The sequence below is a fragment of the Hemiscyllium ocellatum genome, chromosome 42 (genome assembly GCF_020745735.1).
Source record: "Hemiscyllium ocellatum isolate sHemOce1 chromosome 42, sHemOce1.pat.X.cur, whole genome shotgun sequence".
Lineage (NCBI taxonomy): Eukaryota > Metazoa > Chordata > Chondrichthyes > Orectolobiformes > Hemiscylliidae > Hemiscyllium > Hemiscyllium ocellatum.
Genome location: NC_083442.1, coordinates 35,598,730 through 35,623,402, shown reverse-complemented (window position 1 = coordinate 35,623,402; position 24,673 = coordinate 35,598,730). Strand labels below are relative to the sequence as shown.

Sequence of the window (24,673 nt, the reverse complement as noted above, 5' to 3'; positions counted from 1 at the left end):
ATGGAAACAGATGCAAAATATTGATTTAGTATCACCACCATTTTTGTGTTCCTCACTATTAACTCCCTAGTTTTATCCACCAAGTGACCAACATTCACTTTAACTACTCTTACCTTTTTTTATATATTTGGAAGCTTTTGCTATCTGTGGACAGCACTAATTTGAATGTTTGTATCTTGGACAACATATTGAAAACAACTTGATCTTGGACTCACAAGTAATTAGTCAAATTAACCAATTAACCAATGTATATAATAAATACAAACCTCCAGTGGAAAATAAAGGGTTAACAAGGCAATTAAAGTGAACAGATGACATTAAGTCTCCTGAATTAATTGCACAGGGCAGACCATTTGTTTATTCAACTTTAAGAAGTGTTCAGATTATTGCTGAGAAACAATCCTAATTCACTCACCATAATTTCAACTTGCTGTCATTCAGAATAATTCAGTATTGCAAATCTGCAGTCATTTGGCACAGATCCATAAGCTGACTACTTGTGGGGACTCTGTTTGCAGAGGTACAGTACCTACCTCTGGACCAAGAGGCCTGATACAAGTATACAAGTCCCACCTGTTCCAGAGTTGTATAATAACATCTCTGAATAGTTTGATTAGAAAAATACAATAAAATAAAACAAAGGTGACTACTCATTTATTGCAATTCTCTCCTGCTTATCATTAAAAATACAATAGCAAACTGCAGAGGCTGGTCTGACACTGTGGATCTACATAACATAGACTAACTAATAAAGTTAGGTCACAGGCGATTCAGCACAAATTTGCCTAATGGATATATTATTGGTTTGACGGATGGACAAAGAGTGGTGGTTGAGGGCTGCTTTTCAGAATAGAGGCCTATCAGCAATGTTCCTGAGACCAGTTCTAGATCCTCTATTGTTTATCATTTAGATTAATCATTTGTTTGAGAATGCAGAAGGCACAGTTAGTAAGTTTGCACATGGCACCTAAACTGGTGGCATAGTAGACAGTGAAGAACACTGAAAATACAAAGTGATCTTGATCAAATGGGTCAATAGGCTGAAAAAAAATGGCAGATGGAGTCCAACCTGGATAAATGCAAGATATTGCATTTTAGGACAAGGGTGGGGCTTATACAATTAATGGTAGGATCTTGGGTAATGTTGGAGAACAAAGGGACCTAAGAGGTTCAGGTACATAATTCTTTGATGTTTGTGCCACATATAGACAGGGCGATTGAAAATGCACTTGGCAAGCTTGCCTTCACTGCTCAACCCTGAGTGTACAGGAATTGGGACATCATGGTGAGGATGTACAGGACATTGGTGATGCCTCTTCTGGAATACTGCATTCAATTCTGGTCACCCAGTTATAAGAAGGATATTAAGCTGGAGAGGGTTCAGAAGAGATTTACCAGAATGTTGCCAGGAATGGAAGGTTTGAGTAATAAAGAAAGGCTGAACAGGCTGGGACTTATAGGGAGGCTGAGAGGTGACCTTGTAGAGATTTATAACATCATGAGGGGTATAATTAATGGTGGTTGTCTTTTCTCAAGGATGGGGACATTTCAAGACTAGAGGCCATATTTTTGAAGAGAAAGGAAAGGAGAGAGATTTCAAAAAGACATAAGGGTCAATTTTTTTTAAAAAACAGGGTGGTTCGCTTGTGGAATGAACTTCCTGAGGAAATGAGGAGTGTGGATACAATTACAACATTTAAAAGACACTTGTGTAAGTGCACGAATAGGGAAGGCTTGGAAAAGATATGGGTCAGGAGCAGGCAGGTGGAGCTAGTTTAGTTTGGGATTATGTTCAGCATGGACTGGTTAGACTGAAGATCTGTTTCCATGCAGTATGGCTCTATAACAAGATTTCACTCACTGAAACTGCAAAGTGAAAATGGATAGAATAGAATAGTTTGTAATGTGTCAAAATTGGCAGTTAATATAACTGACCCATAGCTACACTTATGAAAGATTCTTGGAACTTTTCAACAGGGTGCACATATTCTTAATAAAATATCTGCTAACAACGAATGAATATCTAAGAGAACCCTAGTTGAAAACAAAAAAGGTAAGACAATTCCTTGATTCTCAAAAACATGATATTCACATCTGCAAGCTAAGTAATCCCTCTCTAAATAAAATAAACAAACTAGTTAGACACAAGTTCTCTACAGTTATAACTAGCTAATCTGGAAGTCACAAGGGTTGTCTGTCACTTGAAGAAACTCCACAGAACTAGGTGCTCTTGCTGGTGAGAGTCAAGTTAGAGGCCAACATCCAAAACTTTTGAAAACTTTTTCAAAAAGGGAAATAAAAATGATTCTTGAGAAATTGCTGAATAGAAACAACAAAGTCCAAATAATTTTGTCCGTCAACATGTGCATTAACACTAACAAAGAATGCAAACGTAATGGAACAAACTGGTCAGTAACTTTTCAGTTGTTCATTTCCTACAAAATAAAATCAACCTCAAAAACTAAAGCCATAATTGGCATATGTCTGCACACTGTATCATCTTCCAAACTCAAATCAACAGACTTTTGATCACTGAACTAGGATCATTAAATGTTGCTGCTTTAAAAATGCTATCATGCAAATGACTTGGAAGTGATGAACACAAGAGCATGTGATGTTGAAATGTCTATGATCATTCTTACCAGGTTACAAAATGCAGAAAATATGTGCCAAACTCTCTTTTATTCCAGTTGCACAGTTGAAGAGATAAATTGTTCACACCTATTGTAATCACTTTCAGATATGCATAAAGTAAATTGGGGAAAAAGGTGAGATGTGATATGCTTTTGGGTATAAGGTTGTCTCTAAACAAAATAAAAAGTCATGTCGTCGAAAGAGACAGTCTGGAGAACCAAAAGGTTGAGCATCTCATTTTCGTGCCACCTTAGATATTAGGTAATTCTTAAAATATTCTTTCATAGAAAAGTTCTGAGCCAGCACTTAGTGTCTGTCCCTCAATTTCCCTTGAAAAGGGGCTTCTGAGCACCTTGATGAATCACAGCAATCTACTTGATGCAGATAGACCCATAGTACCATCAGGGAGGGAGGTACCAGATTTTGAACCAGTCAGGACGGTGAGTGACTTAGGAAGAATCTATCAGGTGATAGCTGCCAGCTGCTAGGCAGAGATGCTTTCCATTAGTCAAAAGATGGCCCTTTTATTCCCTTTATGTTTTTAGCCAGAATAGTACTTACTGTTTGTTGCAGAGTCAGATCTTTGCATTGTGTTATTTCCCTGGGGTGAGGTGTTCATAGTTCTTCTGTATTTTGAATTTCTCCACACAGAATTACAAATAATGCATCATTTTATAAAGAGCTTATGCTGGCTGTGATATTCAGGTGGAATCAGAGATACCATCCTCCTTGATACACAAGTTTAAATATATATGAATATATATATTTAACCAGTATACATTTGTCTGCTAAAAGGTGCATTTGAGACACCTGGAAAATTTTCCAGGTTTGCGCGTGGACAATAATGGCTGGAGATGGCAGCTCCTGCTCTTTCAGTTGCATTATGCACCCCAAAATTGTTCAATCATTCTACATGCAACCAGTCACATTCTTCCAACAACATTCATAAAATGCAGCTGACCGAACAGCTAACTTTGTTCAGATGAAATGCATCAGCTACAATTCGGGCAATAATCTGATCCATGTTTTCCCTCTAAAGAACGGAGTACAAGAATGATTAATCTTCTGAAGTTAAGGAGTCTCAATTATAAATAGTGTTTTCACATCAAAGGCAGAAGTGTCATTGAACTTTTCAGTTTAGAGATTTCGTACTTCATAATAGGTCAAATTTATTAAAACTTTGTTTTTGAAAAAGAGAACTTGATCACAATTATTCAGATGAAGACACCTCAGTATAAAAGAAAAAAATTGACAGTTATATCACACTTCTCACAACCCCAAATATTTCAAACACTTTATTAATAATATTTAAACCTATTTATAATGTACAGTTGGCCTTAGCAACAACATGACAAATAGGGGCCAATTTGATCAGGTGAGCTTGTCACAGCCATTCCGCAGGATAATAGTGACCCTACTCAGATCACGTCATGTTGTATAACATACATAGAGGGCCTGAAGTTCACCTTCCTGGTCCTGAAAAGAGGTCATTAACCTCAGTATCCTAGAATGAGAAAAGCAACAAGCGAAGCTAGCAGCATCATACTGCTATTGAATACTAGCCACGTAAGTGATGCTCATCACCAACAGGCAGGTGTGACAAAATCAAAAAGATAGACCACCTATCATACATGACAATTGTGGTTTATGAATTTCAGTACTGATGAGATACCAGGTATGTAGACCATGTGATTTAGACTGATGGGTCATATCAAACAGCACACTCCTTTGCCTAATTATAACAAGGCACTGACCATACCCAACCAGTTAGCTCTTGCAAAACCTGCAACTTGTTTCTGCAATTGAGAGCCATTTGCTGGATAATTTGGAGCGTGCAAAGAATTACAATGACACAAATTCAGGAGTGTAGGACTTGCAGTGCAGCATACTGGAATAAAATAAAGCTACATATATACATTGAAAATAGGCACACATAGCACCTGTTCAATTAAAAAAAAACAGCTGACAGTCATTTTCCCCCTTTACTATGGAGGCGATGCTAGATCTCTTCATCAAGAGCTGCTTTGGTTGACAGGACAATTCCAAAGTATTGGAAATGATCCAACATTGTCCAAGGCCTCCCCCCTAGACTTTGATGATCGGGATTTTGTTCCACAATACGAAGCCAGGTTGGTGAAGGACCTTCGTCTTGTAGATGTTCAGGGTGAACTCGGACTTCAAAATATTGAATAACTGACTCACATTCCCATGCCATCACAAGGAACACCCCTCAGTTTGTGACAGATTAGACAAGGAAAGATTATGAAAAGAATGTGGCAGCGATTTAAGAATATGTGCTCACAGCCTCAGCCTAACAAGGTACACTTATTGAGATGTCACTTCAACTCAGTTTGGCAGAAAAAGGTGAAGAAACAAGAAGCTTAAAACCAGCTAAGGTTTTGAGCAAAGCGAAACAAAGGACTGCAGATGCTGGAAATCAGAGTCGAGAGTGTGATGCTGGAAATGCACAGCAGCATCCGAGGAGCAGGTGAATCAACGTTTTGGGCATAAGTTGTTCATCAGGAATGAGGCTTGTGGGCCGGGAGGAGCAGAAAGATAAATGGGAGGGGGTGGGGCTAGGGGGCAGGTAGCTGAGAATGCAATAGGTATATGAAGATGGGTGGAAAGGTGATAGGTCGGAGAGGAGGGTGGAGTGGATAGATGGGAAAGACTATGGACAGGTCAAGAGAGTGGTGCTGAGTTGGAGGTTTGGGACTGGGTTAAGGTGGGGGGGGGGGAATGAGGAAACTGATGAAATCCTCATTAAGCCTGTGTGGTTGTAGGGTCCCAAGGTGGAAGATGAGGCATTCTTCCTCCAGGCGTTGGGTGGTTAGGGTTTGTATGTGAAATGTTCAGCCACAGGGCAGTCCCACAGATGTTCTCTGAAATGATCCGCAAGTTGGCATCCTGTCTTCATGATATAGAGGAGACCACATCGGGTACAACGGACACAGTAGATGATATTAGTGGAGGTGGAGGCATATTTCTGTCAGATGTGGAAGGATCCTTTGGGCCATGGACAGAGGTGATAGGTAGGTGTGGGTGCAGGTTCTGCACTTCCTGTGGTGGCAGGGGAAGGTGCCAGGAGTGGGGTGAGGGCTGGTGGGGGGAATGGTCTCTCCGACACGCTGATAGGAGGGGGGGGGAGGAGGAAAATATATGCCTGGTGGTGGGGTCTGTTTGTAGCTGCCAAAAGTAACAGAGGATGATGCAACATATGGGCGGTGGTGGGGTGGGAGCAAGGACAGGGGGGTTCTGTCCTTGTTGCATTGGAAAGGATGTGGTTCAAGGGCGGAGGGGGGGGAAGTGGAGGAGATGCACTGGAGGGCATCACCAACCACGTAGGAGGGGAAACTGCAGTCTCTGAAGGAGGTAATCTGGGATTTTCTATGGTGAAATTGGTCATCCTGGGTACAGATGTCGCAGGCGCCAAGGAATTGAGAATAAGGGATAGTGTTTTTACAGGAGGCAGGTGGGGAGGTGGTGTAGTCCAGGCAGATGTGGGAGTTTGTGGGTTTGTAGTAGATGTCCATGGTTAGTCAGTCACCGGAGATGGAAGTGGAGAGGTCCACAAAATGTGAGAGAGATGTCCGAGATGGTCCAGTTGAATTTGAAGTTGTGATGAAAGGTATTAGTGAAGTTGGTGAACTGTTCAACCTCCTCATGAGAGCTCGTGGTAGCGCCGATATAGTCAGATGTGGCAGAGGAAAAGATGGGGAAATAGTGTCGATCTAGCTGTGGAAGATGGACTTACCATGCAGCCGACAAAGAGGCAGGCAAAGCGGAGGTCCATGTGGGTGCTTGTGGCTACTCCTTTGGTTTGGAGGAAGTGGGAGGATTAAAAAGGAGAAGTTGTTACAAGTGAGGACCAATTCAGCCAGGTGGAAGGGTATTGATTGGGAGGTTATGTGGGGAAGAAACTGAGGGCTTGGAGGCCTTCGTCATGGCAGACAGATGTATACAGGGATTGGATATTTATGGTAAAGATAAGCGTAGAGGAAACTAAAGTCTTGGAGGTGGTGAAAGGCATGGGTGGTGTCCCAAATGTAGATGGATGCTGCCTGACCTGCTGTGCTTTTCCAGCACCACACTCGACAGTTTCAAGGAATATGTTGGATGATATTTTCATTGAGAATCTCAGTTCTTCAATACATACTGTAAGCTTTAGATCATTACTTGATACAATACTTGATTATTTGCTATTATCCTACATTTCAGATAGAATGAGAAACCTGATTAGAACACAAAAGAGAGTTCTGCTTATCTTGCATTATGAACATCACTTTAAGGTTTGGTTTGCACAGGTCCATCGTGTTTTTTTCCCCCATTTATTTATAGTAGGAGTGTCACTGGCGCCAAGCCAGTATCTATTGCCCATTCCCAGTTACCCTGGACAAGTTGGTGGCAAACTGTCTGTCTTATTGAACCACTGCAATCCATGTGCTGTAAGTACTCCCACAGTGCTTTTGGGGAGGAGCAATCTCAAAGCTCAATGGACCAAACAGAGACTGCCTGTACACTGATCTCTGAAGGATGTCTTTTTCAAGACTTTGTGCATTAAAATAATAAAAATCAAAAGCTGAAAATAGCCACACAATAATAGGTTTATTCTAGGTTTAGAGTATTTATACAATGTTTGTTTCGTAGGACAGTTTGAAAACAAATTTTATTGCTGTAACTTCACAGATTAGCAATGCTTTTCCATTCGGTTTCATCATAGCCGGTCTTAAACACATGACATGGACATTCATGTATGCTGAAATGCTATCTTCGATTCAAACAAGAATACTTATGCTTTGTTTGCTGAACGTTTAAATGTCACCACTTCGGTAACTTACAGTGCCTTTCTATTATCAATGTGATACTTCATGATGAATGGCAGTGTTGGGAGGTACAACATTTCAGATTCCCACAGACAACCTTGTTGGGTTCTTAGTGAAATTAGCTGCAAAGAAGCAATATTCTGCTATGCTTTGGATGATGAATGAATGATTTTTATCTGATCAAACAAGGCTATGCTCAATAGACCCACAGATTCAACTGCTACTTAACATCGGAGATATTTATTTTGGGGAAAGAAAATGTTGCACTCGTGGTCCAAACATTGAATGATGTCAACACAGCAGCTGGTGTTGTTGGAAGATCATTACGGTTTCTTACATTAGAACAACTGCTGTCCTCTCAGATACAAATTTACAACAGAAGTCAGCAAAGAAAAATGCCACTTAGGTCATGGTTTCTGAGAGTAGTTTTAAGAATCCTCTGTCTTCTTCTTTATTACCTTTCTGTCGGTTTACAACATCCTGGTACATTACCTATGTATAACACAATTATAGCACCTTCATTCTAGCAGACACCCCCACAACTCCTTGCAACAATCATACTATATGAAGATCCAGGTTCAATTTGACTCAGCTCACGAAAGTGCCATCCTGCTCCAATAGTGTACAGGTCTGAAGATAACATGGATGGCAACGAGTTTTTCAGTCGTTGACAGAATGAAGATCGCAAGGCATCACCATTCTGCAGATAAACCAATATTCTCCTGCAATCTTACAACAAGAAGGCTGTGTTCCTTGCCCTTGCAGCGATATGGTCAAAGATGTTCTACTTTAACATCATTGCTACCTGGTCTAGGAGGCACACATGTCTGAAAAGCAATTCCAAAAGCTGTCTAAAATTTACAGTAAAAACCCAATATACTGTTCAACTGTTGCTTACCTCTTCCTCAGCCCCAAGTAGAAAGGTCATTCTTCCTCCTAATTAGCACTGACTTTGGGAGGGGCGTGTTTGGTAGCAAATTGTATGTGGAGTATAATGGAAGAGAAGTAAATTGGTTATCTTTTAGGTTTCAGTGACATACCCTTTTTGCCTCTCCAACTGTGAATCTGGCGTTGGAACGAAACGCGGGTGTATTTGTTCAGTATGTTACTAAACAGTTTACATTTGGACACTTATTAGAACTGCCTGAGTAAACAGGAAGTAACTAGCAGTCTGACTCTTATGAAAGTCAGATCGAGAAATGCTGCAAGCCTTCAGTCATCTATCGTGGCACTCTTTGGTGACAAAAACAATTAGTGAGGCAAAATCAAAAGTTGTAATTGCTGGAAATCTGCAATAAAATCAGGAAATGCTGGCAATACCCACACATGGGTGTTTCTGTTTCTGCAGATACTAAAGGTTTTGTTCAATCATGAACCAAAATCTTAGCGCATTTTCCCCTCTATATGTACTGTTTGACTTAAGCATTGCCAACATTTTGGTTTTATTTAATGTTTGATAATGGCTGTGCTTTCATCATGTGAAAGTGAAAAGCTACAATAACGAAGAAATATTGTAAAAGAGTCAGGTGATGCAAATCCTTCAGGATTTCACAGCAGTATTGTGCATTACAATTACATAGAACATTACAGCGCAGTACAGGCCCTTCAGCCCTCAATGCTGCACCGACTTGTCATACCAATCTGAAGCCCATCTAACCTATACTATCCCATGTACGTCCATATGCTTGTCACATGTAACAACTGAAAATAGTCATTTTAATAATTCTTTTTAAACAAAAAAACCCCATAGATATATCATGCTCTTCTTGCCATCAGGACATTTTAATTGCAGCGAAGCAAGTTGCAAACTTCTATAAAAAGGACCAATAACCGATAACCGTTTTTGTGTTGAGGGATTACTATTGACTCAGATAGTGACCAAGTGAAACAAGGATTCAGCATATATAAAACTATATGTGACCAATATAAATAAATTTTTTAAACAAAATGTTTAATACACCCAACAATACAAAAGTGAAAAAATTGCAGCAAAATAAAACAAAGGTCATTGACTTCAAAATTTTCCTTGCTTTCATATGCAAACATTAGGATAGATCGCATCTTGGGCCTTTATATAATCATATCCTTGAACATGAAATACATGCTAAAGCTCTAAGTTTAACTATATTGCAGTCAATCAAATGGACACTATTTGTAACCAAATTTAGGTTTATAATTGGTTCACTGGGGCAAACAATTTAGTTTATTGAACTGAAGAGATTCAGAAAATGATGCACTAAAATTTCATTAAAATGAACATGGCACAGCAATAGCTGAGGGTTCAGCAAGTTTAAACAACATCTGAACCAGTAGATAGAGTATCACATAGCAATTCAAAACCTTAACTTAGGAATAGAATCAGCTCATTTCATCCCAGGGCTAGCCAGGTAGTAAAGCTGAATGCGGATGGGTACTGCAAATGAAGACAGATTTTAGCAACATTGTTGCTTCTATTTTTTTCAGCTCAGGTAAGATCATCCTTCATCAGCTGAAAGCCATTTGTCCAGTTAAATGCCCATTATTTTAGATTTGAAGGGAAATCAATGGCTGGATAGATGTTTATTTTTGATAGACTACATAATAAACTCAAACCAACTACTAAACTATACTAGGGGTGGCACACTTTGGAAATTTCAATTAAGGATCTGTTTAGATTGACAATATTGATTCATTGAAGTGATCAGTAAATACAAACTGTGCTGTACCAACGACAACTGCTGAGGGGGGGGAATTTAGAATTCAGAGTAGCAGTAAGAAGATCAGGAGACCAAACTAATCAATATCAGCCACAATATTGATAGTTTTCAAAAACGCACATTTTGAATACAAGGTGCCACCCCATTCACAAGATAGAGCTTTATAATCTTACCCTACCTGGCAATCTGACACTGAGTTAGTGATCCTAGTGGCGCTTCCAGACCCCCCACTTTCTTCTTTCTAATGAGAGAATATGAAACTAGTTTCCACCTTGTCATGCTTTATACTACCACTATTCTACGTATCTATTAAACAAATTATTAAATGATTAAGACTAAAATACATGTATAAAATATAATTTGTATACCCAATCTGCAAGCATTTAAACCACTGCCTCAAAGCATCTGCCCCTTTTTTTTTCAAAAGGGGAGGAATTTGAAAGATACCCTTTACAGTACAAGTGCCTGCTCAATGATAAATTTTCAGATCTGAGACAGGGAAGGTGGCTAAGGGACCCGCCACATTCTGAGATTTACTTTGGGGTGGGGTGAGGGAGACCAAAGAGAAAGAAATGGCCAGGTGGGAAGGGGAGCTGAAAAAAACAAAGAAGTTCCAACAAGAAAGGAAAAAGATGTATATTTTGGACATACGGGAACAAACTCCCCAGTTAAAATAAAGATAGGTGATTTTTATAAATTCAAATTTCATGTGTTTAAGAGTGGTTTTCACCAGCACTGCAGACTGGGATCATCAACTAGAGTTTGCCCCTCTCAGAGTACTGGCTATGTTATTTTATGTTAATCTAAATGTATACACCAGTGCTGCACTGTGTTAAATAATACCAGTTCAGTATGGAAACTGATATACAAACCAACTAATAAATCATTCATATAGGACATGCCAAGTAGAGCAAGCAGGTTGATTAACTTTAGATTAGAGACTCCTGACTAAAAAAACGAATTCTTTAACATTATGTTCCTGCAAGTGATTATTTTACACTTCCTCAAGTGACAGTGCATGGAGCAGACACAAGTCCATAGTTACAGATATCTCAGTTTAGGATGAGGTGTAAAGTGTTACTGCAATCACCATTTGCCTAACACCTCACATACATCAACATCTTCAATCTCCAAATCTGAATCTCAGCAGACAAATCGAGGAAAGTGGAATTTGAGAGTCATGTGAAAATCACTAAACTCCTTACCCCTCGGCATTGTGGGAAAACCTTTATTACAAGAATTGCATCGGTTCAAGGAATCAATGGCAAATCATCACCTTCTCAAACCGACCAGACAGATAATAAATGCTGATCTTTGTCACCGTTAGAAAAAATCTGTTTATAAAGATCATGCACAATCTGCTGCAAAAGTTGAACTACAACCAAATCAATCCCGTTCCCTCCCCTACAAGTCCCAGATCCAAACGGAGAACACTGGAAAATAGAAAGGTAATCCCAGATTTTAAAGGGGCAGTGCGTAACCAAACACAAAATATTCCATTTTTACACTGTTTTCTCCACTGAAGAACCCATTTAATTACCATAGACTGAGTAAGTTTTGATTGGGAACTTTAGTCATTGTGAGGTGTTCAATTTACACAAAAAAATTCAAACTTTTTAAACCTAGTGTCTAATAAGAGGTAGTTTAAATAATGTGCAATCTCTATATAGCCAAAACCTTGAGTTCACTCATAATAGTAATAGGGCGTGAGACTCAAGATTCTGAGCTGAGTGCTATTGTAGCCATTAATAAGGAACCACCAGGAAATCACCAAAAACAAAATTCCCAATCTTGAAGCTGCTATGGGGATATCTTTTCCAAAGTAAAAAGTGAAAAGCATCAACATTAACTCCCACTATTCAAAGTAATCCAGTCACTGCATGATACATGCAATTTAGATGGTTAAAAGAATCAGGCTTTTTCACCAACACTCAAACGCGTGACCAACATATATGGATTAAGTATTTGGTAAGTTGGAACCATATGGGCTCAGCTGTAACACGTTAGACAAACCTCACAGATACAGACCCAACTTGATCAAAAAGTAGTTTCTGGTGACCACAATAATCAGACTCGCTGTTATACTTCTGTCTATTCTATCACTGCATTCACCAAGGCAGACCAATAACATCTTTGCAGAAATCTGTAGAGTGACACACTTCTCAAAATAGTTCGCCCACTGGTGTCTGCCAAATAGAAATTGGTGCAGGCTAATCTTTACTATTTTAGACGAGCATCAGAATCAATTGATAATCTAAAGCTTGTGAAAAACTGGAACTCTCTCAAACTAAGGACAAGAGTCAAGTCTTATTGAAAACATTCCTGATTGCAACTCAAGTCCTTTTTATAACAAATATATTACTTGGCACAGCCCTGTAGAGTTGGGATTATTGACCAGTATGATTAATATATCACCTCAAATGACACCACAAGATCTCTTGATGAACAATTAAAAGGATTTTGATCCACCAAACAATTTCAATGAGTGCCATGATCCACCAGGCATACGATCAGGACAAGACTTTCAACAAAAGCGAGGCAAGTCTTTAGTTTTCACCATTACGACAGAATTACCTTCCTTTCCAGTTCTTCACACAGTATCTGTACCAGACTTTTGTAAATTCAAAAGTGGCATAAGTTGTATTGTCATTTTTGCTGAGCAAAACTAAAACATTACTAAACTTGTGTGTGATTGGTCTGATCTATGAAGTTTCTGACAGAGTAGTGACCAGAAGCTCACTTCTCATTTGCTACAGTGAGCAGCAATTGAGTTACACATCTTGGGTCACCCAAACGGTCAAGGTCATTGATGTATTGAGCAAGGAGCAAAATGACTTATTTTACACGTGAATCACTACCCAACTGATCCAGTGAGCTCGAGTGTTGTTCAGGAACTTTCCTGAAAGATGTTCCAATCTCACAAATTCAAATGATCATTCCTGTTCTAACAAAGAGATTTCTCCAAGACCAGCAGGCACAGCTGAAAAATCTTATTACTTATAAGATAAAGTTTGTGGTTGACTACACTCTGGCTATTTCTGAAACTTGCACCGTGTGTTCTTTAGTCTGACAGACTCACCGAGTTAGGATAATTCAGGTAGCAGATCGCACAAACCATATCTTGTGAGGATGATCTTGTGTTCATCTGACGTGTTCGAGACTTTTTATAAGGGTTTACTACATGGCATTCTGCAAAAAGTTTCTCCAAGTTTCCATCAAAGTATCTGTAAGAAACAATGCAGCTATTACAAAAATAATCAAAAGAATTTGCTCAGTTTTCATCTGCTTCATGTTGAAATATTTATCTCAAAATGTCTTCACGCATAGAATATATCTCTCTAGGAAACTTTTATGCTTGCATGCACTTAATGAGTAATGCTTATCATTATAATTTCCTTTGTCAATTTTTAGACTAGGAAATGCTTCTGAAAATCTGATGCACTGCAATTACACACACTGGTGGTGGCATCATAATTTCATCACTGGAAAGAGTTGGAACCATCAGGTTTACATTAAGAGTTCCCATTATCAACATGAATACAGGAATCTTTAATGAAAATATACAAAAATATTAAAAAAAAGAATGATTTGGTAAAACAGTACTACTTACCTTATTCCAAATATCCCCTTCTTTAATCCTATCTAACATGAAGCTGAACATAAGCCGTGCAGAACTCCATAGAAGATTATACAACCAGTCAATGTAATTTTTGATTTCTTCAAAATTTACTTTTTAGCAACACAAATCTGACAAAGACAAATTTCTAGTCATTCTATCTATGCTGGAATTACCTATGGTCATGTTCACCATTAGCAGCAAATTCACTAGAAGTGGAAGGGGAGAATACACCTAGGAAGCTGTGACCTTGAAATGGACAGCAATTTAGACAAAGTGAAGAGAATTTAGAAGACTCTTACACTGATATAATGGAGACTGCAGGAGGGTAGTGGTAGGAAAATGAATTTCAAAAGTTTAATTCAAGTAAATTATAGGCATTCATTTAAGGTCATTTTGACTAATTCCTCCAAATTGTACATAATTAATATTTTTGACATTTGGAATCCCATTCCCAACATACTAATTTCAATTTCAAATGCAACTGATCTAAACTTTCTTACAGAGAAAATGAAGTCAATAAACTATGGGCAATTTCGATGATTTGTTCTTCTTCAGCTAGGGCTTTGCACAATACAAGTGCATATCCAGGAAGATACAGAAATGCACTGTACATAACTAGACAACATTTTGCCCATTAAAATCAATGACTCAGGAAACTCAAAGCTTCCATTGTAACTGTACTCAACTTTCTAGAGTGGCATCTCATCATTTACATTCAGGACAACTGAAGAGTAGAACAGAAAGCTGGGATGATAAGTCTTTACTTCTGAGATATCAATGGCCATAAGATCCAAATGACACTCCTGGTTATCTGAGGGTTACCAAACGAATCCAGTAACATACAATAGTGTCTTACAACTTATCTAGAAATTTACTAGGGCTATCTCACCCTATGTTTCCGATTGCCAGGAATGAATATATAAAAATAATGTTCTGGGAAGATAGCTAATAAAATAATTTCCATAGGGGCGGTGATAACAGTCCAAATTTTGCACAACTGACATCATAAATAATGAAAATCTTTTCCTGATAAACTCTCCATTATGTTTATATGGACATAGTATATCACTGCACTGCAAACTGCCTCTTTAATAGATGTAGTTTATGTACAGGTAAACAGGCAACTCCTCCAATCCACAATCAATAACAGCAATCTTGGAAAAACTGGATAAAATCATAACTTGAGATTACTTAGTGGCAGAATTAAACTAATCTATCCAGGCAAATGAGGATTAAGTAAAATAAACAGTTACGGCTCGTGATCCCATATCACTATAATTCCATAGAATAAGACTGATTTTGAATATCTTTCACCTGGTAGGAAAATATAATTAAATGGGCACCACTGAGGCAGATGGAGCCATAATGGTTCAGGTCTATCAACCAAGACACTCCCATCTGCTACTGCATAATCTCATTCCAAAGTAGTAGCAGAACCAAAGCTGTGCAACTAATACTAGCCACTGTCCATTGCTAGTGAGAGAAGGGTCACATGATAGTTGTGCTCATTTTGCACAGGTTCCGTGGTTGTTTTTGTATGGTTTTCAATTTACCAAGTCCAAAATTCATCCTTCCACAATTGTAGGATGGACAATCATGGTTTATGCAACTAAAGACAGTAATCATATTCTGGTGATGTCCAGTTAGTATTTAGATCATAGAACCGTACAGCACAGGAATGGACCCTTCGGCCCATGATGCTGTGCTGAACATGACTCCAAATTAAACTAATCCCTTCTGCCTGCCCTTGATCCATGTCAATTCTTTGCACATTTATGTGCTTATCTGTAAGTCTCTTAACACCTCTATCGTATCTGGCTCCAGTACTGCCGCTGGCAGCGTGTTCCGCAGTCCTACTACAATGTTAAAAAAAACACCCCACCTCAAATGCATGCCCCCGAATTTTACGTTCCAATTCTGGGAAAAATATTCTGACCATCAACCTCATCTCTGCATCTCAATTTTGTAGGCTTTATCAAGTTTCCCCTCAGCCTCTGCCACTCCAGAGAAAAACAACTCAACTTTTTCTAGTCTCACCTAACAGCTCATACCCTCTATTCCAGGCAGCATCCTGATAAACCTCTTCTGCACTCTCTCCAAAGCTATTTCTAGATTAAGACATCAATGTCTGGACTAAAACCTCATCAACAATGCTGGACAGTTCAGTACAATTTAAGGTTAGAGTGATAAAGCCATACAGCATGGAAACAGACCCTTCAGCACGGTTTATCAAACTGAATCTCTCCCATCTGCATGCATTTGGCCCATAAACTAAACCATTCCTATCCACGTACCTAACCAATTATCTTTTAAATATCATAGTTGTAGCCACCTCTACCACTTCCTCTGGCAGCTCATTCCATACACCACCTTGCGTGTGGAAGACGTTGTCCCCTCAGATCAGTTTTAAAAACTTTTCCCCTCTATGCCATCTAGTTTGACCCAACCTCTACATCCGCCTGTGGTAAAAAAAATTCCACAGATTCACTACCTTCAGAAGAAATTCCTCGTCCCTGCCTTGAACGGGTGACACCCTACTCAGAGGTGATGTCTTTGCTGTCCTACACTCTCCCACAAAGAGAAGCACACTCCCTGCCTTGAACCTGCTCTGCCCCACAAGAAGGTGGGGCATAGCAGTTCAACAAGGTCTCCGTGCATTCTTCCAAACTCCCTCCCATTAATAGAAATTCAAACTACTCAACCTATCCTTATAAGAAAATCAGGTTGTTTTACTTAATCATCTTTATCTGCCAAGTACAAAGAAAATGAGACCCATTCCCCTGTAATAAAGGGAGCCAGTCAGCTGCCAAATTCAGTAAATTAGGGCACTAAAGCAGTTATACCCTCCATCCCTGACTTAAAGGGTTGAGTATACATCCTTCCAGTAATTCATCAGTACTGCTAGCTAATCCAGGCAAGTGCAGGTTCCCAGCTGTTTCCCACACTTTGCTTTCAGAGCCCACCAAAACCTTGCAGAAAAGTACTGCGGCCTCTTACTACTGTTGAAGACCATTTTGTTACATACAAAGCACTCAGCCCTTTAAAAAACCCAATGTACACCTAATATAATTTACTGTAAAATCCCACCGTACACTCAACATTGCCATAGAGAGTTTTACAAACTAGAAAATGAGTTAAAAATAAAACTAATGCAAAAGAAAATTGAAGTATTAAAACAATATTACCTACAAGTGGGCAAAACGGAACAGTAATAAAACTGAACTTTAGTCCTAAACAGACTGACACAGCAGTTATGAAAGGGTAATATAGTCACTGCATAGACTTGAAATAAATATTGTCTCTGCTTTTACAGAACATATAAATTCGGAAAAGGCAAGGTTATTTAGCCCCTTGCGCCTGCTCCACCATTCCATAAGATCATGGCTGGTCTGATGGCAGCCTCAACTTTGCATTCTTACCGATCTCTGAAATCTCACCTTGTCCTTGTTAGTTAAGAATCTACCTCTGCTTCCATGGCTCTCTGGGAAAGAGCTGCACAGACTGATAACCCTCAAAGGACAATGCGTCTTAAATAGAGACTCCTTATTTTTAGCCTGTCTTCACTAGAACTCTTCGCTCCCACAAGGGACAATGTCCTCTCAGCATCCATCCAGTCAACTTCCCTCAGGACCTTGCATCTCAATAAGACTACCTCACATTCTACCAAACTCTAATGAATACAAACCTAGTCTTTCCTTATAAAATAATCCCTTCATCTCAGAAATCAGTAGAACATTCTTGGAGCTGCTTCTAATGCAATTATGTCCTATCTTAAAACAAAGATTAAAACTATGGACAGTACTCCACATGTCCTGTAAAACTGTAGCAAAATAGCTTTACTTTTTTATTATGTCCCTCTTGCAATGAACTGTGCTCCATTTACTTTCCTTATCACTTACTGTATCTGTATACTCATACCAGAACAGTCAGTCAGAGGCCTTCTGGATAAGTGCACAGTTTTCTGCATTTTACTCAATCAAGTTTTTGCCATCACTCACTTAATTACATCTCTTCTGAAGAGGAAATAAAAAAAACAAACTTATTTTCCTACCTATCATTGGGTCATTAACGAACTTAGTATCCATACCCTTGTCTCTTTATCCAAGTCATTGGTATAGATTGTAAATAGTTGATGTATCAGCATTGATCCATAATAATCCGCCAGTTACATCATACCAACACAAAAATAAACCATTTATGGCTACTGTTTGCTGTTAATTAAATAATCTTTTATTCATGTTAATATGCTACACCTGACACCACGAATGGTATTTTGCGTAGTAACATAGTTGGATGCAGCAATGAAATACACAACTCCTACGGAGTTCCCTTTATCCATATTACTCATTACTTGTTCAAAGAACTCAAATAAATCAAAGTTTCACTTTCACAGATTCTACCTGACTGTATTGAGATTTTTGAACTTATCTGCTATCTACTTAATAAAAGATTCTGTCATAGGAAAAATGCTACGCTAACTGACCTGTAGTTTGCTGCTTTCTGCCTCTTTCACTGCTTGAAGAAAGTAACTATCTTGATACTTGCCAATATTTTCTAATTTACCAGGAATGTTAGAAAACTCAGATCAATACGTCTATTTCTGTAATCACTTCTGTTAAGACCCCATGACAGAGTCCTTCAGGACCTGGGAATTTGCCAAATTTTATTTCCAGTCATTTCTCTCTATCTTTTCCGTAATGACTCTAATTGTTTCAAGATCCTCCTTCCTTTTTGCCTTCTGGTTTACAACCATCTTCTATAGGGAAGACAAAATACCTGCTTACTACATGTGCTAGTTTGTTCCATTAACTTCCGAGTCTCCCTCTAAATGACAACACTTCATTTCTTTCTTTTTAAAGATGTGCAGCAAGAGTTGTTTTTCATCTTTCCAACTAGATTGCTCTTGCACTCAATTTCTCCCTCTTTTAAGTCATCCATTGCATATTATTTTCTATTTAATCTTCCGTTCTATTAATCTTGACAAAATTGGTTGATGTTTCTTTCAATTTGATACTTGAAGACAATAAACTGTACCAGATTTAGAACAAAGGCACAAAAGAGTGAAATAAAGTACGAAGTATTCGCAAGGCAAAAATACTTGAAATATTAACAGGACCGAAAGGTAATAAAACCCCTCAACCTGAAGGCTGACATTTTAGCATTTTGAGAGTTAACTGCAGATATTGCGGATACACAGATGACAATATATCAAAGTCCCTAGATTCTGGAAGAGTCCCAGTATGTTGAAAGGTGACAAGTACTATCCTGTGATTGAAAAAAGCAGGGAGAGAGAAGGGAACTGAAGCCCAGTTAGCCACACACTGGGGACATACTGGAATCCATCATTAAGGAAACTATATCGAGCCACCTAGAAAAGCAGTGTAAAAACTGATGAAGCATTATAAACTTATAAAAATTTAATTTTTTGAAAATATTAACTGGGTATATAAAAGGGAACCAAATCAACTTAGTTTGCCTGGATTTTCAAAATACATGTGGTTAAATGTCACATGAAAAGGTTGCTGCTCAAGTCAGGAGCTTTATTAGTTATATAGGATTAGTTTAAAAGCCAGAAAATGGGGGAAGATACTAAACAAGTATTTTGCATCAGTATTTACTGTGGAAAAGGATATGGAAAATATAGACTGTAGGGAAATAGATGGTGACATCTTGCAAAATGTCCATATTACAGAGGAGGACGTGCTGGATGCCTTGAAACGGATAAAGGTGGATAAATCCCCAGGACATGATCAGGTATACCCTAGAACTCTGCGGGAAGCTAGAGAAGTGATTGCTGGGTCTCTTGCCGAGATATTTGTATCATCGATAGTCACAGGTGAGGTGCCGGAAGACTGGAGGTTGGCTAACGTAATGCCACAGGCCAGGGAACTATAGACAAGTGAGCCTGATGTCGGTGGTGGACAAGTTGTTGTAGGGAATCCAGAGGGACAGGATGTACGTGTATTTGGAAAGGCAAGCTGGGAAATCAACTCTCACAAACTTGATTGAGTTTTTTGAGGAAGTAACAAAGAGGATTGATGAGGGCAGAGTGGTAGATGTAATCTATATGGACTTCAGTAAGGTGATTGACAAGGTTCCCCATGGGAGACTGATTAGCAAGGTTATATCTCACGGAATACAGGGAGAACGAGCCATTTGTACACTGAACTGGCTCAAAGGTAGAAGACAGAGGGTGGTGGTGGAGGGTTGTTTTTCAGACTGGACCGGTGCAGTGCCAGAAGGATCGGTGCTGGGTCCACTACCTTTTGTCAGTTACATAAATGATTTGGATGTGAGCATAAAGAAGTAGAGTTAGTAAGCTTGCTGATGACACGAAAATTGGAGGTGTAGTGGACAGCGAAGAAGGTTACGTCAGATTACAACAGCATCTTGACCAGATGGGCCAATACGTTGAGAAGTAGCAGATAGAGTTTAATTCAGATAAATGCAAGGTGCTGCATTTTGGAAAAGCAAATCTTAGCAGGACATATACACTTAATGGTAAGGTCCAAGGCAGTGTTGCTGAACAAAGAGACCTTGGAGTACTTGAAAATGGAGTCCTTGAAAATGGAGTCACAGATAGATAGGATAATTAAAGCGGCGCTTGGTATGCTTTCTTTTATTGGTCAGAGTATTAAGTACAGGAGTTGGGAGGTCATGTTGCGACTGTACAGGACATTGGTTAGGCCACTATTGGAATATTGCGTGCAGTTCTGGTCTCCTTCCTATCGGAAAGATGTTGTGAAACTTGAAAGGGTTCAGAAAAGATCTACAAGGATGCTGCCAAAGTTGGAGGATTTGAGCTACAGGGAGAGGCTGAACAGGCTGGGGCTGTTTTCCCTGGAGCGTCGGGAGGTTGAGGGGTGATATGATAGTGGTTTACAAAATTATGAGGGGCATGGAAAGGATAAATAGACAAAGTCTTTTCCCTGGAGTCAGGGAGTCCAGAACTAGAGGGAATAGGTTTAGGGCGAGAGGGGAAAAGATATAAAAGAGACCTAAGGGGAAACTTTTTCACAGAGGGTGGGTACATGCATGGAATGAGCTGCAAGAGGAAGTAGTGGACGCTGGTACAATTACAACATTTAAGAGGCACTGGGATGGGTATATGAATAGGAAGGGTTTGGAGGGATATGAGCCGGGTGCGGGCAGGTGGGACTAGATTGGATTGGGATATCTGGTCAGCATGGAAGGGCCTGTTTCCATGCTGTACATTTCTATGACTCTACGACAGGAGAAAACAAGCAGGAATGAACTGGCCGTTTTCAGGTTGGCAGGTGATTAGTGGAGTGTCACAAGGATCTGTGCTGAGGCCTCAGCTATTTGGGAGTCTATATTAATTACTTGGAAGGAGAGATCAAGGGTAGTGTTTCCAAATTTTCTAATACTATAAAGCTTAAAAAGCTTAGGGAGGCAAGTTTACAAAGGTTTATAGTTGGATGAACTGATTGGGAAACGTGAACAGACCCTCCACTTTGATACACCTGGCATACTGTGTACAGTTGGTACCCAAGGATGAATGCACATTCTTAGATCGGATACAAAAACAATTCACAGGATTGATTCCCATAAAGAAATATTGATCATCATGGTCCTTTATTTCTGGAGTTTAGAAGAATGAGATTGCATTGAAACAGATATTAGCAATTCCATCAGACAGAAGATCCAGAAGCTTGAACACACGCACTAACAGGTTCAAGAACAGCTTGTTCCCTGTTATTAGACTGATGAATGGACTCTCTAACTTCAAATAATGTTGATCTTGCTTCACGTATCTCCTGTGCAGTGTAATCTGTATGCCTCACTCTGTCTAGGCACCCAATGATGCTTGCTATGATCTGCCTGCACAGTTCGCAAACAAAGCTTTTCACTGCACTCAGGTAATGTGACTACAATCACATCAAGTCAAAAAGATGGCCCAATCATAGGACATGTATCAGTACAGCATAGGAACAGACCCTTTAGCTCATCATATCTGAGCCAAACATAATGCTATTCTAAACTAATCCCATCTGTCTGCACATGGTCCATATCCTTCTCTTCTCTGCCTGTTCATGTACCTTGTTTAAATGCCTCTCAAACTTTGCTACCATATTTGCTTACACCACCTCCCCAGCAGCATGTTCCAGGCACCTAACTATATTTAAAAACAAAACTTTGCTTGCAAACCTGTTTTAAACTTTCCCCTCTCACCTTAAACCTATACCCCCTAGTATTTGACTTTTTCATCCTGGCAAAGACACACCCTACCCACACCTCTTATAGTTTTATATATTTCTATCAGGTCACCCCTCAGCCTGCAACACTGCATCAAAAACAATCCCAAAATGAACAACCTGTCCTTATTGTTAATACACTCTAATCCAGGCAGCATCCTGGTAACCCTCTTCTGTACCCTTCATATCCAGTGTCCAGAGCTGCACACAGTATTCCAAACGTCACCTGACTAAAGTTTGATATATTTGCACCATGACTTGCCAGCTCTTATACTCAAAGTCCCACTGAAGACAAGCATGTTTAGTTGAATTTCCACTTTCAGGGAGCTACAGACTTGAACCCCAAGATGCCGGTTTATCAATGCTAAGGGTCTTGCTATTTACTATATTCGTTCTTTGTGCTCCAAAAATGCATCGTACCAGATTAAACTCCAACCGCCATCTCTACATTCAACTTTCCAGCTGCAATCCTGGATATTTTTCTTCACTATCCACAACTCCACCAACTTGTCTCATCTACAAACTTACTAATCAGGCCACCAACATTTTGGCAGTACAGTGGCTCAGTCGTTAGCGCTGCCACCTCACAGGTTAGTGCTGCCACCTCAGAGCCAGGGACCAGGGTTAGAGTGCAGCCTCAGGCAACTGTATTGTGAAGTTTGTATGTTCTCCCAATGTCTGCATAGGGATTGGCCATGCTAAAGAGTTCAGGGATGGATACATTAGGTGCATTAGCCATGGGAAATGCAAGGTTACAGGGATACAGTGGGGGACAAGGTGTGGGCGGGATGCTCTTTGGTGGGTTGGTGTGGACTAGTTGGACTGAATGGCCTGTTTACACACTATAGGAATTCTATTTTATAATAACTTATAAACAATACAAACAGAGGTCCTAGCACATATCTTTGCAGAACACCATCGGTCATAAGCCTCCAGTCAGAAAAAAAACCTCTACAACAATATCCGCCTTCTATGGTCAAGTTGATTTTGCATCCAACATATCAACTCACCGTGGATTCATGTAATGTGATCTTTTGGAAACCATGAGGGACCATGTCAAACGTTTTAGTCAAGTCCACGTAAACAACATCTGCTACCTGACCCTCAATAACCTTTGGCACTTCCTCAAAAAAAACTCAATCAAGTTTAAGAGACAAGACCGCCATTGTTTATAGGTGAAAGGGAGTACTGCAGATGCTGGAGGTTAGAGTCAAGAGTGTGGTGCTGGAAAAGCACAGGTCAGGCAGCACCCGAGGAGCAGGAAAATTGATGTTTCGGGCAAAAGTCCTTGGATTACTTAGAGCCAAGTTGACTATCCCGAATACATTTACACTTCAATGCTGCTCTTATTTTTAATGCCTCTTACATGAAACAACTGAATTTATAGTACTCTTAAGTACTCTTCAGTACAACGTATCATTGAATCCCTTTGATCAACTTCATAACCGAAATGCTGAGCAATCAAACTGGTAATGTCCATAGTTAAGTTTACAATTAATAATGGAAATTGGCCCCTTCAACAATTTCAACTTAAATTCACCTCTTAACTTTGTTCATGGGAGATTGAGGTTAAGAGGAGACCCAGACATTCATGATAATGTTACATTTAATGCAACTGTTGTTTGCAACTTAGGAAGCAGAGGTCTTCATGGCAGGTCCTGGAATCACATTTCTAAAAATGTTTCTGTAATATTGACACCATGTTTGTGGGACAGTTCTATCAGGATTCAGCAAAGTAAACACATGAAACTCATCCAGAGACCAATCTCTGACCAAACAAATGATAGAAGAGTGAAATTTAAATACACCTTTGATAATGTTATAAAATTCACTCCACTGAACGTGTTACATTGTGAAGCACTATGATCTTAGCTTCACCCTGGCTATCAAGAATCTCTCCTTCTATGAGCACAACAGCATTACAGATTGCACCAATTCACTCAGGTGTCAGTTACTGATCGGGGAACAGGCAGTGCAGCCAAACGACTTTGCACAATGGAGATGTGACTATCAGGGTCTAATTTTAATCCCTTTCTTGGAGAAATGCATTGTGTTTATTGTTTCCATTTAAATTTCTCAACCTAGCTATCAAACAGAAGATGTTACTAGACACAAAGACATACTTAATTCCAGCACATGAACTAACAATGACATAACCTTCCTCGGCTTTGGAGCTGACCTCCTTTCCAGTATGTACAGGTCCACGACTTTCCCCACAATAGAGAAAAAAAAATTACCTTTCCATTAGTTTCTCCTTATCCCAGTTGAAGTGGCTGAGAAGTATCCTTGTGATTGTGGCTGGATTCTGGGGGTAAAGGTAAGATCAAATAACATAATTTAATAAATTTGAAGCATATTTCCTGTGATTGACATCCTTAAACACATTTGGAAGTTTGTACTAATTTTTCTCTGGGTCGTCTCCACACTATTATTTGTAGAGGGGCAGACAATTGAGTTGTCAATTAGCACCAACATGACAATTTTGGCTGTAAGAGCTCAAAGCATGTTCCAAGTTGAGTTCTATTTTCACCTGTGAGTCAAAGGATTCAACCCACCATCAGTAAACATATAATCTAGACCGACAGTAGGGCGAGGCTGTTCAGCGCTTGCAGAGCTGTTGTCAAGTTACAACCCAGTCTGCCTGTTTAAATTGGTACAGACAACCAAAGATTCAATTGCACTGGC

The 24,673-nt window shown here is 39.4% G+C and overlaps 1 protein-coding gene across 1 annotated transcript in view; it reads right to left on the bottom strand.

The window, feature by feature from the left end:
* The window catches only part of LOC132834778 (E3 ubiquitin-protein ligase ARIH1), a 76,822-nt gene that overhangs the window by 41,323 nt on the left and 10,826 nt on the right, over positions 1–24,673 (bottom strand). The window contains exons 2-3 of the mRNA XM_060853776.1: positions 24,226–24,293; positions 13,233–13,377 (exon numbers count right to left, since the gene is read on the bottom strand). Of these exons, the coding sequence (XP_060709759.1) occupies positions 13,233–13,377; positions 24,226–24,293 (213 nt within the window). The remainder of the gene's footprint in view (positions 1–13,232; positions 13,378–24,225; positions 24,294–24,673) is intronic.